The sequence below is a fragment of the Callorhinus ursinus genome, unplaced genomic scaffold (genome assembly GCF_003265705.2).
Source record: "Callorhinus ursinus isolate GAN/ISIS: 27379988/994484 unplaced genomic scaffold, GSC_fseal_2.0 scaffold2, whole genome shotgun sequence".
Taxonomy (NCBI): domain Eukaryota; kingdom Metazoa; phylum Chordata; class Mammalia; order Carnivora; family Otariidae; genus Callorhinus; species Callorhinus ursinus.
This window is the reverse complement of record NW_027397064.1, coordinates 32,436,188-32,449,683: the sequence shown is the minus strand read 5'-3', so window position 1 is coordinate 32,449,683 and position 13,496 is coordinate 32,436,188. Positions and strand designations below refer to the sequence as shown.

Sequence of the window (13,496 nt, the reverse complement as noted above, 5' to 3'; positions counted from 1 at the left end):
TCAAAGATTGAGATCCTTTTTGGGGGTGGTGCGGGAATCCAGAGGCTCTCAGGATAATAGATTGTGTTGTCCCTCCCCCAACAAGTGAATATTTGAAACTCTAATTCAAGAACATCTTTTCTGGAACTTTGGGGTCACTTGTATCCAGGTAACAAGTCAGCACTCCTACAGATGTCCCAGAGCTTGTTCCAGCACGTGATGGCCAAACTTGGAACGAGTGAGCTTTGGAAGGTACAGGCCTAGACCCTCAAGTGCCTGAACTTTATAAAGACTCCATCCTTGTTGTCACTTTCTTGAAAACTCCATGCACTTCTGATTCAGGAGTCCAGCCATGTGGCCGTCACCCTTAGTGGATCCAAGGCTGCCTTTCTAGTCGAGACCAAACTTAATGGCAGGGTTTTTTTTGGTGCACGTGCCATCAAAAAGACAGAAATTTCTGTACTCACTTTGCTGTAGCAGGATCTTTTCCCGCTCTAACTTCTCCTCCTTTTCCCATTCTGCCTTCTTCTTCGACCACTTGTCCTCCATTTCATCATAAACGCTGTCCTGTGGAGGCACAAAGGCACCATGAAGAAAAGGGTCCTGAAAAAGGCTGCACACCAGCTCCAGGCACAGCATAGGGCCCTTTGCAGCTTCCCTCACCTGGAATGCTTGCTAGGAGTCCCTCTGTGGGTGGCTGGTGGCAGCAAATTCTAGCCCAGCCCACCTGCGAGCCTGCAGAACCCTCAAAGTCAAGGGCAAGCTCTGCCTCGTGTTTGTCCCACTGGAACTGGGTTTTCTTTGAGGACATGTAGGATTCTCCTGTCGAAGATTCACGTGCCAGCTCCCTGCATCATCAATCACTCATCAGTAGTCCATGGAGAAACAAGGGAAATGCCTAGTAGTTAATTTGAACACTTAGAAAACAATGGCATGATTTTCCAGAGTGTGTTTATTCTTCCTCAGAAAATCCAGCTTCCTTTGTGGTTGAGGTTAAATAAGCCTAACCCGATGCCAGTCCTATTGGTTGGCTCAGACTTCATGGGAGTGGGACGTCAGGAGGAAGAAGGCCTAGAACCTGGATGCTGCCAGTAAGGTCTCAGGACCCTGACCCCCTTTTTTCCAAGTTAGCGGTACAATTCACACGGGGGCCAGGCATCAGAGCTCATTTGTAATTGCTTGTGGCCATTTAGATAAAGTTTGTCTCTCATCATTTTCAAGACTCGTGGGCAGATAGAGGTCAAGCTCTCTGGAGAGGTCCAGACTGAAGCAAACATTAAGGCCTACCTAGGAAATTGGGGCATCAACCTGATGCTTCTCTTAGGCTTTGCTCTATGATGTCTTCCCTGACTGTATCAAGATACATCTTGAAAAACAAGTTTTAGATAGAAGCTCAAAAGTGAAACTGTGGTAAATAGAATTTCAGAGGTGGTGCTGGTGCTTAACTTGGTTTTCTCCTTTTATAGGGTGGTTAACTGTCCTTGTTTGTTTGAGACTAATGTGTGTCCTGGGTCTCTGAACATTCAATGCTAAAATCTGGAAAGTCCCAGGCAAACCATGACCAGCTGGTCACAATAGGATGGGGGTTTGCTGCTTCCGTCTGTTCTGTCCGTTCCTCTCCTCTCCACTCTCTCACCCCCCCAGGAAGAAATCATGGCCTGTTTCCCTGCGGCTCCATCAGATTAACCAATTTAAATGAATGAGTTATATTCTGAGATGGCCAGAGCACCCCATGCTCTGCTTGTGGGGGGTGCAGTGATAGAGTCTTTTTGGATGGTAATTTGGCCAAATGTGTCAAAGGCCTTTAAAATGTTTATCCCTTTGACCCAGCACTCCACTAAAATCAAAGGTGTTACCAAGTACAAACACTAAGAGTGGTTGTCTTGGGGTGGTGATTATTCTTTCTTTTTTGTTGCTGTTGTTGTAGTTGGTTTTTGTATTTCCATTTTCTAAAAAACAATGAGCAGGTATGACTTTTGTAATCACAAACATATTTTTCAACGGGCTTCTTTGGCGTCTGAGAGACTGACTTGTCACACATGGAAACCACCACAGTCCACAGTTCACGCTTCTCCCCGGGTGTACTCAGTGTTACCTAGGTCCAAGGATGCTGGGAATCTCAGGACATGATTTTCTGGGCAAGAGTTCTAGACTTAGCCCACTGTCATCAGCCAGGAATGAGCCTTGCCTCTCTTACTTTCATAATCCACCAAGGAGCTCTGAATCTCACCTGATACATATGAAACATATTCTTCAAATACTTATATTCCTTTTCCATCTCATCTGGACAAAAGGAAAACAACAGGGTCATCATTATTCCTCTGAATTGCATGTTTTCAAAGCCAAGTATGAGCTCTCCTGTATACCTTTTCCACCTCAAACTCATCCTCTACGTGTTAAAACCATCTTGTACCTTTGAAATCACTCTGGAAGCTTATTAGAAATCCAAATGCCTGTGCTGCCCACCCCCCACCCCGACCAAACCTACTGAATTTTGGTCTCAGAGCCCCAATATCTGTTGATAATATGCTTTTTAGGTGATACTGATGCACACCAAATGTGAGAACTAATCCCTGGGGGGAAAAGAGGCGCAAAACTTTGTAGTATGCATCTGCTTCTCTCTTTTTAAAATAATGTTTCCTAGCGTACATTGATTTTGAAAATGATAAATGTTCTCCTTAGAAAATTGGAAAATCAGCAAGCTATAAATAAAGCTATAAAGCTTTATTTAGCTATAATATGTAAGCTATAAAATATATAGCTTATAATATATAAGCTATAAAAAAAGCTTTTAAAAATGTAAGGCAAAGGAAAGAGAGAAGATTACAGAATTTCTCCTTCTCCCTGTAGAGATTAGTCTATAACCTCAGAATTCTGAAGGATATACACTTTGCCCTTCCCAAGGGTAGCATAAATAATGGGATAAACGGCCAACACAACCCTAATGTATTATAAGGCCATACAAATCATAGTGTGTCCATTAAAATATAATGAAACACCATCATTTCACAGGTGAGGTAACTTGCTGAATTATAATAGTATATTTATAGAATTAAAAAATATATTTTAAAAAGTGCTTTCACAGTCTTTTCTCTCTGATGGAGGCGGGTATTATTGTTCTCAATTCTTAGATGGGATAAACGAGATTAAGGGACTTGCTCAGATCCCAACACTTGGTCACAGGCCAGTCTATCTCCTGGGTGTAGGAAGGACATTGGTGACATGGTTTCCCTCTTTGCAGTTTCATTCTCAGTCACTCCCCCTCCCTGAGCTTTAGAAGGACATCTGGAAAGCTTAGCACAGCCCATCCACCGCCATGGTCAGCCTCTCGCCCTTCACCAGGGTCATTCTCCCCAGTCCAGACAGTACCTAGTTTTTCTTGGGCAGCCAGCTTCTCTGCCTTCAATGATGCTTTGTAGTTGTTCTCCAACTGACTGAGCTCTGTTGCGTGAGCCTCTTTGAGCTCCCTGTGTGACCCGGGGAAAAGGCTACAATCATCAATCCGTGAAAAGAAGTCCAGAGCTGAGCCGTTACACTCAGTGGATCCTACTCTCACATAGGAAGCTGTGGGCAGCCTGCAGGGCCCTCGCTTCCTCATGCGTTTCTCCTGGCATCCACCCAGAAAAAGGTGAGAAGACTGGTTTTTACCAACCATTATTTGAATGGAGCCAGGGGGGCCATGACTCCTTGCTAAGAGCAGAGTCTTTGCTTATGGCTGTCTTGGGAATCTGTGGGCTGTGTTAGCATCCAGGATAATTTTAGAGCCCAAAGTCTCTCTCTCTTTTTAAAGATTTACTTATTTATTTGGGGGGTGGTGCAGAGCAGTGGGAGAGGGAGAGAGGGAATCCCAAGCAGACTCCCCACTGAGCCCAGAGCTTGGAGCAGGGCTCGATCCCACCACCCCAAGAGCATGACCCCAGCTGAAAGCAAGTCAGTCGCTTAACTGACGGAGCCACCCAGGTGCCCCGGGCCCAAGGTCTCTTTAACCTCCATTCCAGGAGGCAGAAGCTGGCAGTGTTCAAGTTGAGGGGAGTGAGAGGCTATCTGAGCGGCCAAGCCAAGAGAAGACATGGAGGAACATGAGATGCATATTAGTAAGTGGCCAAAGCCAATCCACAAAGCCTACATACTGTACAACTCCAGCTATATGACATTCTGGATAAGGCACAGCTATGGAGGCAGTAAAAAGATCAGTGGTGGCCAGGGGCTACTGGGGAGGGAGGGATGAATGGGCAGAGCGCAGAGGATCTTTAGGGCAGTGAAACTACTCTGCATGACCCAATAACGGTGGACACTGTCAATATACATTTGTCAAAACCCATAGAGTATACAACACCAAGAGTGAACCCTAATGTAAACTACGAACTTTGGGTGATAATAATGTACCCATGTAGGTTCATCAGCTGTAACAAAGGCACCAGAGGGGTGCAGGAAGATTACTCAGCTTGTGGGAGTGTGGGCTCAGCCTGTCTATGGCGATTCTTTGTACTTTATGTTCTATTTTACTATGAACCTTAAACTGCTCTGAAAAAATAATGAAATCTATTATAAAACCAAGAAGTTACTCATTATTTTTTGAAAGCAAGGCTATGACTCAACCATGTGTACTTCTTTCCACCAGGACTCCTGAGGCGGCTCCGGTGCCCAGCATGTGGGGGCTTTGTAGGTTTCCTCACCCACAAGACAATACACCTCCTTTTACTTCCCCTCCGCTTGTCTTTGTGACTCTGCTGCCCCTCCCATACCTTCTTCCCATTCTGCCCACAGCCCGGGAGCGGCCAAGGAAAGTAGAGACGACAGGCCAAAAAAAAAAAAAAAAAAAAAAAAAAGAGAGAGAAAGAGGGGGAGGAAGTAGAGAGGCAGGGGAAATGGGAGGAGGTGCCTGGGCTGAGAACATCAGTTGTTTACCACAGAACTCTCATAGAGAACAAAAAATGGCTCTCCTCAGCAATCACCAAAAAAAAAAAAAAAAAAAAAAGGGAGATTATAATTGAAAGGAAGTGATGGGATGAGAAAGTGCAACGCCAGGAACAACCTTCTCTGGGCTACATTTGGGTGGCTTCAAATCAAACCGTCCTGCCCATTTCCCCCACCTGTGCCCACCCAGCTCCACTTGGCACCGTCTGAAATCCCAGTGAATTGACATCCCTCCCACAGGGAAGCAGAAGCCTTAGGGCTTGTCCAGAAAGCATACTTGTTCTTGTTTTCGAAGTTCTCCTGCATCTCAGCACAGTGGAGAGCCATTTCATCGGAGAGCTGGAAACAAGGCCGGCATTAACAATATAGGATGGAGGACCCCACTCCCACGCAAGCTGCAATTTCTGAGAAGCCTTCCCATTCATGGGGTATGCCCTACCCCTCTGCCTCCCCTGTTTGTGTTCGGCAGTCCCAGAGAGCACATCGCTACTGAAGGGCAGGCCTGCTGGAAAGTGACCTTCACAAGTGAGTTTCAAAAACCACAGGCAAGTGGGGCATGGGGGAGGCTGTTTTTGAGCATTGCTCAGGTTTATCACTCCAGCCCAGGCCAGCAGGCACCCCTGCTTGAGGTGGGGAAGAAGAGACTTTTATTAAACAGATGGTAAAATCTAAAGGAAGTGTCACCAAAATCCCCAGGAAACATGGAGGGTGCAAGCTGACATCAGCAGATTCCAAAGTAGGCTTTGGCAATTTTAACAGCAATGGGAAGTGGGTACTGAAGGCTTCTGGGCAGCTTTTGGACCATGGTGGATGCATTAACCGCACTGTTGCCATGAGGAAGAGCCTTAGCACTCTCTGAAGTTGAGCCACAGCAAGCCCGAGGGGAAATGGCCGCCACCCCCTGGTGTGGTGAGTTTGTGGCAATGAACACACTGGAAGCACCTGAAGAACTCCTGGAAACTGAGTTAGCTCCCACGAGTAAAGTGCTTGGTGTCTTGCCTGGAACATAGCAGCTGATCTGAAAAAGCTGGTCTTTCCCCCACCCATAGAGATGTCGACTAACTCAAGGATCACTCACCAATTTCTGGGCAGACAGATGGTCTCTGTTCATTTGCTCAATGATCACAGTCAGCTCTGAGATCTGCTCTTCGAGGTCAGTAATGATATCAGTCCTACAGGACAAATCATCCTTCCATCACCCACCGAGTTTCCATTCCGTGCCAGTCAGGCACCTCCTTGTCTGTGACTGTCTCTGGCAGGGAGCCAGGTGAGAGCCAGGCCATGTTCTGCACTGGCTGCATCATCATGGGGGTGGGGGCCAGGGTGGAAGGGTAGTCTGGGAGAGGGAATCAGGCAGCAGGGTGGTTGAGCCTCAGACCCAGCCCTTTTGGGTAAGCTAGCCGGAAGTGGGGGGAAGGGCAGTAGGGTGGAGGAGTGGATTGGTTACCTGTTGAATAGAAAGGAAAATGCCAGAAATCTGTGAGGGTTTGACTCTGATTCAGTAATGACAGTTGAAATGGAGGAGGAAGAATTCAGGGGATTGGGAGATGGGAAGGTGGGGGATGGGATCGAGGCTGACAGTGAACATAGACAAGGAATTGTTCAGACACAGGATGAAGAGGGGATTTCAGAGCATGGTTTCAGAATAGATAACGATTGTTCTGTGTTTCCGGGTCTGAAGCCTCCATGATGTCTGGAACTTATTTAGCTCTATTTGGTTGAGCTGGAGTGGACAGGGCAGCGGGCGGTGCTGTGTGTGGGGCAGCAGAGATGAGGTCCTCCATTCAAGAGGGCGAGGAAACAGGAGAGAGGATGAAGGAGGAGATAGGGAGGGAGAGACATGAATGAGAGACCTAGGAGTTAGAATGGAAAAAGACGTGAGAACTGACTTTCTATGGCATTGGAGGATCGAGTGGGTAGGGCCTGAATGACAGAGAGGATGGCACTGGGGGGGACTCAGCCAGAGTCTTCCACACTGTGCCTCCCAGAAGCATGGACTAAGTGATCTTTGGGCATAATGAGTAAGAGATGCATCTCAGCCCCCAGAAACCCTGACTTTACTCTGACTTTTCACCTTCCAAATTCAGACTATACTATTTTATGAATATTTCATCTGTTCATCACTCTAGGAACAATTGCTTTCCTTTAGTACAAACTATACTACACCCGGTCATTTTCCAGATCAGCTTCCTGCTTTGACCCTCATCCTGTCTCTAACGGGATCAGGCAGAGAGGCGGGCGTGGAGAGGAGCTCACGGGGATGAGGAGTGAAGGGACCTTGCACTACCTTCGAACAGGGACTCGGTGGACTGGGCGTGGGAGTTAGGGGCTTCGAACAGGGACTCGGTGGACTGGGCGTGGGAGTTAGGGGCTTCTCCTTGAGGCCAGCCCAAGCCCAGTGGGGATAGCTCTGAGGAGCTGGATATATGGGTCCAAGGGTATTACCTGGAAATTTTGATTCTGTCCATGATCTCTGATTTCGACTGCTTTTTCTTATCAAACATTTCATCTCCCAAGGTGACGTAAATCTGCTCCCTATTTCGAATGAGGCGATAGCCAGGTGACACATGTATCACTTCCTGGGCATCAAGGTGGAAGGTGAGATAATATTGCAGACTTGGAGTGCTGAGATTCCTCTAAACCTTTCACTAGAGTGCTACTCACATCTTAAACAAAAGACGGGGGGTGGGATTCCAGAGCCCACGTCTCTCCTGCGCCCTTCCCCAGAAACCACTCACCCTCATACCTCCAGCTCAGATGTCTCTCCTGAGATCCAGGTGCAAGACTCAAGCGGCTCATGGATGTCCCCAAAGATCCCTCAAGCTTCACGTGTGGAAAACTTAACTGCGGACGCCCCATTAGGCACTCTGCCCCAAGCCCTGTACCTCCTCTGCATTCTCCACATGGCCAGAGGCCAGGAGGAAGTCAGGTGCCACGGAAATTGCTCAGTTTTTGGAACTAGACAGGCCTGTGTTCAAATCCTGGCTCTGCCTCCAACCACAGTTATTCAACATCTGTGTGCCTCAGTTTCCGCATCAGAAAAGGAGGATAATAACTCTTCCTCCAAGGACTTTTGTGAGGAAAACCAAAATAACATGAGAAACTGTCTAGCACAGTCATGAAAACAAACAAACAGGCCTATTTTGGTCAGTTCTTCCTCTGTTCCCCACTAGATCAAAGTCAGGAATCTGGCAGGGTTCCCAGCCGGCGGGGACCAGGGTGAGACAGTGCCTTCTCGAGGTGTGCAGGACAGCCCTAGGCACCACTAGCCCTGTTATCTCCTAAATGTATCCCAACTTCCTCTTCTCTCCATACTCCTGTCCCTGGCAGAGCCCGAGGCCACCTTCACCTTTCTCTTTGGCTTTGGCCATACCTTCCCAGCTGGCCTCTCTGCCTTCATTCTGGCTTCCCAAAAGTTCATCATCCTCTCCATCTGGAGGGCAATTACATTTTTGTTTGTTTATTACTTTTTCCTGACTATTAAGGAACCACATGATTTTTGTTAAAGGGGGGGGAAGAAAATAGATAAAAGCAGAAAGTAGTAAAAAGCATCAATAATATCCCATCAAATAATGTTTGTTTCTAGAAGGTAAATCTTACCTGGTGCTGGACCTGTGTCAGACCTGTGAAGGCTCCCAGACACCAGAAGGATTACGCCCAAACTCTTTGGCAGCTATCAAGATCCTTCGGGTTTAGTCCCCATCTCTTTCTCTAGCAGGGTCCTGGCCCTGCTCCCCTTCAGCGCCCTGATGCCCCTCCCCCCCACATGTGTGGGCTCCCAAGTGCGGCAGCAGTGTGTGACGTGTGGGCATGAGCTGGACCCTGGCCTGGACCGGTTGTCAGTGCCTGGTTTCCCCGGCACACTCTCCTTGCCCTACACAAGGCAGTAGAGCATGGTAATTAGACGCCCTCTCTCGGGTCTGGCTTTTCTGCCACTTACCAGCTACGTTATATGCAGTAATTATAGCCCCTCCTCAGAGGATCATTGCAGAGATTCAGTGAGGTAGGTACGTGTAAAAGGCCTATGCCTGCACACAGCAGGCACTCAATAAATGTTAGTCCCATGGCCCTCTTGCTGTTTTTACTCACATTAGGTAATGTGTTGCTCTCCTCTTGTTTTCCTAAATCGACTGTCACTCTGCAAGAAAAAGGCATGCTCAGAAAGCACCCAGGGAGCAAGGAAACATTCAAAGCTTAGAAGCTACACCCTGATCCCACCCATCTGTAAAAAGTGACATTACCAGAATGATCTCTGAGGCCCCTTTCAGCTCTCAGAGTGTTCTACTCAGGGACTAGGGAATGTTCAATGGTCCAGGGATCATTGGCATACAGATTGTGATCAAAAGGCAGGTAGTAAAAAAGTGGGGAATTGACTAATCATGCCTATTAGAACCACTCCTAAAATAAGAGCCAGGAGACTTGGCGTGAGAATCCAAAGGGCTCCCATGGCGCATAATCTCAAATGCACACATGAGGAACATTTACATTGTCTGCACAAAAGCCTTTCTTATTTGCCCCAGAAATTGGTGATATGGGACCTGAAATGGTCAGTGAAGTGAATTCAGGATAAGCAAATGGTTACTATTCTGAGATCCGGTGTTAATCCTGGTCATAATTAGTTGTTTTCAAGTGCAGAAACATGAACGTATCTGGTGTCCACATATCAAGAGTAGCTGTAAGGGAGCTAACCTGGAAGGTTGAAAGATTGGAATAAGAGTAACTAGCTTCTGATGTGCTGACAAGAATAGTTAGGCCTCTTCCCTCTGCCTCAACACACACACACACACACACACACACACACACACACACACACCCCTCCACCCCTCCTTCAGGCAACTGCTGTGAAGAGAGACAACTGAAGCCTGCTTTAAGAATTCCATTTTTCCCATGATCAAACACAATATCTTTAAGGGTCGTGGAGTGGTTACCCCGATGAGACTGTTCCCAAGTCTGCTGGGTGTGGGGTGTGGGGTTGGGAGGATTTTTCCTGGTGGAGGCAGTTCCACCTGGGTTAATAAAGTCTGGTTTTGATCCCATATCTCCCACCCTGAAAAGGGGCCTCCAGAGAAGCAGTGAAAACTCTCTTGAGAAAACCAGCCCAAGGATTTGTCTACTCCAGACCACCAACCTTTTAACTGGCAAATACATTACTCTTTGGGGTAAAAAATGGGCATGAATGCACAATATACACTAATAATACAATGGGGCTGGATGCCTGGGTGGCTCAGTCGGTTTGTCTGCCTTCAGCTCAGGTCATGATCCAGGGTCCTGGGATCGAGTCCCGAATCGGGCTCCCTGCTCAGCGGGAAGTCTGCTTCTCCCTCTCCCTCTGCCGCTCCCCCTGCTTTTGCTCTCTCTCTCTCACTAACAAGAAAAAAAAATCTAAATTAAAAAAGATAATACAATGGGACTTACATGTATTTAAAAGATTTAAATTTAAAGAATTTAAAAGAATTTTAAATTTAAACTAATTAAATTTAAAAGAATTAAAACCACTGGGGCGCCTGGGTGGCTCAGTTGGTTAAGCACCTGACTCTTGGTTTCAGCTCAGTCATGATCTTAGGGTCCTGAGATGGAGCCCTGAGTCAGGCTCCGTGCTCAGTGGGGAGTTGGCTTGGGATTCTCTCTCTCCCTCTGCCCCCACCCCCTGTCTCTCTCTAAAATAAATAAATCTTTTTTAAAAATTCAGATTCAAGGGACACCTGAGTGGTTCAGTTGGTTAAGTGTCTGCCTTGGGCTCAGGTCATGATCTCGGGGTCCTGGGATCGAGTCCCACATTGGGATCCCGGCTCAGTGGGGAGTCTGCTTCTCCCTCTCCCTCTGCCCCTCCCCCCCGGCTTGTGTGCTCTCTCTCTCTCTCTCTCAAATAAATAAATCTTTTTAAAAAAGATTTAAAACCACTTAAAATACAACTCAACTCCTATCAACCATATGCTCCCATCCATAAACCAGAAACTCTTTACGATGCAAATTTTTTTGCTTACTCTGAATTTAGGGAAGCCTTGGGGTGATGGTGGTGGGGGAATCACTGAGTACCCTGGGTCTTTAAAAAGCTGACCATGGATTGAGTTTATGTTTTTTTTTTGTTGGTGGTAGATCTCCTTGAGCGCAGAGACCTTCCTCAACATCGCACTCACTTCAGAACTGCTCCAAGGGTCCGAGTGTGGCTTATAGGCACTTATTTTGTTGGGATTGTATTTCACGCTCTGAAAAGTAAAAGGTGTGGTCGTTCCAGAATGACTCTTCCTTGACTCTTGTTTTTCCTTGTCAATCTACTCAGATTACTCCGATTACATGAACCAAATTTGAGACTTTATTGATGCCAGTCAAAGGGCTTCATGTTTTCTCATTTAATGAATTCAATGAGTGGTAAATGTATGCAAACCACAGTGCTCCATACCAAGAGAAATGGAATGAGATGTGATACTTTTTATTTAATAAGAGAAAAAAAGGGGGGGGCACATAAATACTGAAAATAGAAGAAGAAAAAGTTAAGTGCTATAAAAATTGCAGATAAAGCAATTTGCCAACTGTGTCTCCCAGGAGTTGAGAGCAGTCAGCGTACTGCCATTTTTCAAGGCGACTGATATATTAAAAAAAAAAAAAAAAAAAAAATTGCCGAAACAAGGTTATGACAATTGTGTCACAGTTCACATGTAAGAATGAAAACTTTTGAAATACAAAAAGTACATGGTATGTTTGCAAGAAAATTATAGGATTGGCAAAAATGACGTAATTCATAGAGCTGTGTGTTTGAGGCTGGAGGCCCAAGTTAAAAGTTGACTGGTGAACAGATTTTTCATGTTCCCATTTGTAGGTCATGTCAACGTCTACCTGAGCCCCTTCCTGAGAGTGAGGCCCTCCTGGCTCCCCCCTGCTCCATTTCCCAGCCTCACTCAGTGCTGACTCAGCAGGACTTGGAGACTGGCTGATGTGGAGCCCCAGTAGGGTCTCACTAGAAAGTTATAAATACAGTGAACAGGTCTTGGAATTTTAAAAGTACCCACAAAGTGTCCCTCACCATATTGCAAAGCAGGACCAGGACAGTGTTAGCAGGGGCTAATTGGTGGGCAGAGTAGATATGAGTGAGGTCGCTCCCAACAAGAGGCACTGGGGGACTGGGGCCTTGAGCTTGACTATGAATAGGGGTCAGATAAGGCCTACAGATGTGATCATGCCAGGAGTGCTAGCTAGCACACAGAAGGCAGGCACTAGGAACCAGCTCACCTACACGGCCATTCAATTGACCCCTTTCTATGAATGCGTCCCCCCCTCTAATCAGACTTTATCACCTCCACCATTGAAACAATCCTTTTCACTGTCACCAGTGACCTTCAGGCCATTCGCTACCCCCAGGTAGTGTGTCTGAAATGGGTCTCACTGGGCTAAAAATCAAGGTGTTGACAAGCTTATAATCCTCCCAGAGCCTCCACAGGAGGCTTCATCTACCTCACTGACCACTCCTTGTCAGTCTTCCTTTTGGGGTCTCTCCAACCTCTCAACACTGGAGTGCTCTGGGTCTCTGTTCTCCCACCTCTTCCTACTTCTGGCTCCACTCCCTGCCTTGAAGATCTCATCTGGGCCCAGGGCTCTAAGTATCCTGTATATGCTGATGACTGTCAAATGTGTATCTGCAGCCCAGACCTCTCTCCCAGACCCACATATCCAACTGCTTACTTGACATTGCCCCTTGGATAGTACGAGGCATCTGGAACTTTCTATGCTCAAACCCCTACAAATGTGCACCTCCCGCAGTCTTCCCCAGTTGCAGAAAATGGCAACTCCGTCCTTCCTGTTGCTCAGCTCCAAATCTTGAAGTCATCCTTGACTCCTCCTTTTACTTAACACCCATCCCATTAGCAGATCCTACTGGTTTCTACCTTCAGAATATATCTCAAAGGCAACCACTTCTCTCCACCTGTGCTGTTTCCACCAGGCCTAAGCACCATCTTCTCTTGCTTGGGTCCCCAGAATTACATCTAGATAAGATGTAATTGGCCTCCCTGCTTCTGCCCTTGGTCACTGTAGTCCATTCTCAACATAGTAGCCAAAACAGTCCTTTCAAAATGCAAGTTGGATCATGTCACTCTTCTCAGAACCCTCTGATGTTTTCCCATCTACAATGGGCTGAAAATTTGTGTCCACCAAAATTTCATATGTTGCAACCCTAACCCCCAATACCTTTGAATGTGACAGTATTGAAAACAGGGCCTTTAGAGCGGGATTAAGTTAAATGAGGCCCTCAGGGTGGGCACTAATACAACCTTACTGGTGTCCTTGCAAGAGAGTCAGACACACAGAGAGACACCAGGGATGTGCACCCCCAAAGAAAAGACCGTATGAAGAGGCAGCCAGTAGGTGGCCATCTACAAACCAAGGAGAGAGTCCCGAGAGGGAACCAACCCTGTGGGCACATTGGCCTTTGACTTCCAGCCTCTAGAACTGTGAGAAAATAAATTTCTGTTGCATAAGCCACACAGTCTGTGTTTTTTTGTTTGCTTGCTTGCTTGTTTGTTTTGGTATGGCGGGCCTAGCAGCGAATACACTGTCCCTTTGGAAGTAAAAGCCAGAGTCCTTACACTGTCCAGAAAACTTTACTG

The 13,496-nt window shown here is 46.8% G+C and overlaps 1 protein-coding gene and 1 long non-coding RNA gene across 7 annotated transcripts in view; one reads left to right on the top strand and one right to left on the bottom strand.

The window, feature by feature from the left end:
* Positions 1-13,496, bottom strand: part of FLACC1 (flagellum associated containing coiled-coil domains 1) — a 38,101-nt gene that overhangs the window by 15,230 nt on the left and 9,375 nt on the right. For 4 of the 5 annotated variants that reach the window (XM_073880183.1, XM_073880180.1, XM_073880188.1 and 1 more), the window contains exons 4-10: positions 8,986-9,034; positions 7,342-7,475; positions 5,975-6,068; positions 5,174-5,235; positions 3,349-3,446; positions 2,210-2,262; positions 447-546 (exon numbers count right to left, since the gene is read on the bottom strand). In XM_073880183.1, coding sequence (XP_073736284.1) covers positions 447-546; positions 2,210-2,262; positions 3,349-3,446; positions 5,174-5,235; positions 5,975-6,068; positions 7,342-7,475; positions 8,986-9,034 — 590 coding nt within the window. The remainder of the gene's footprint in view (positions 1-446; positions 547-2,209; positions 2,263-3,348; positions 3,447-5,173; positions 5,236-5,974; positions 6,069-7,341; positions 7,476-8,985; positions 9,035-13,496) is intronic. The other variant, XM_073880195.1, reaches the window with a different exon arrangement.
* LOC112840233 (uncharacterized) overlaps positions 6,060-13,496 on the top strand; it is a 33,544-nt gene continuing 26,107 nt past the window's right edge. For both annotated transcript variants that reach the window (XR_012374646.1, XR_003212421.2), the window contains exon 1: positions 6,060-6,163. This is a non-coding gene — a long non-coding RNA (uncharacterized lncRNA). The remainder of the gene's footprint in view (positions 6,164-13,496) is intronic.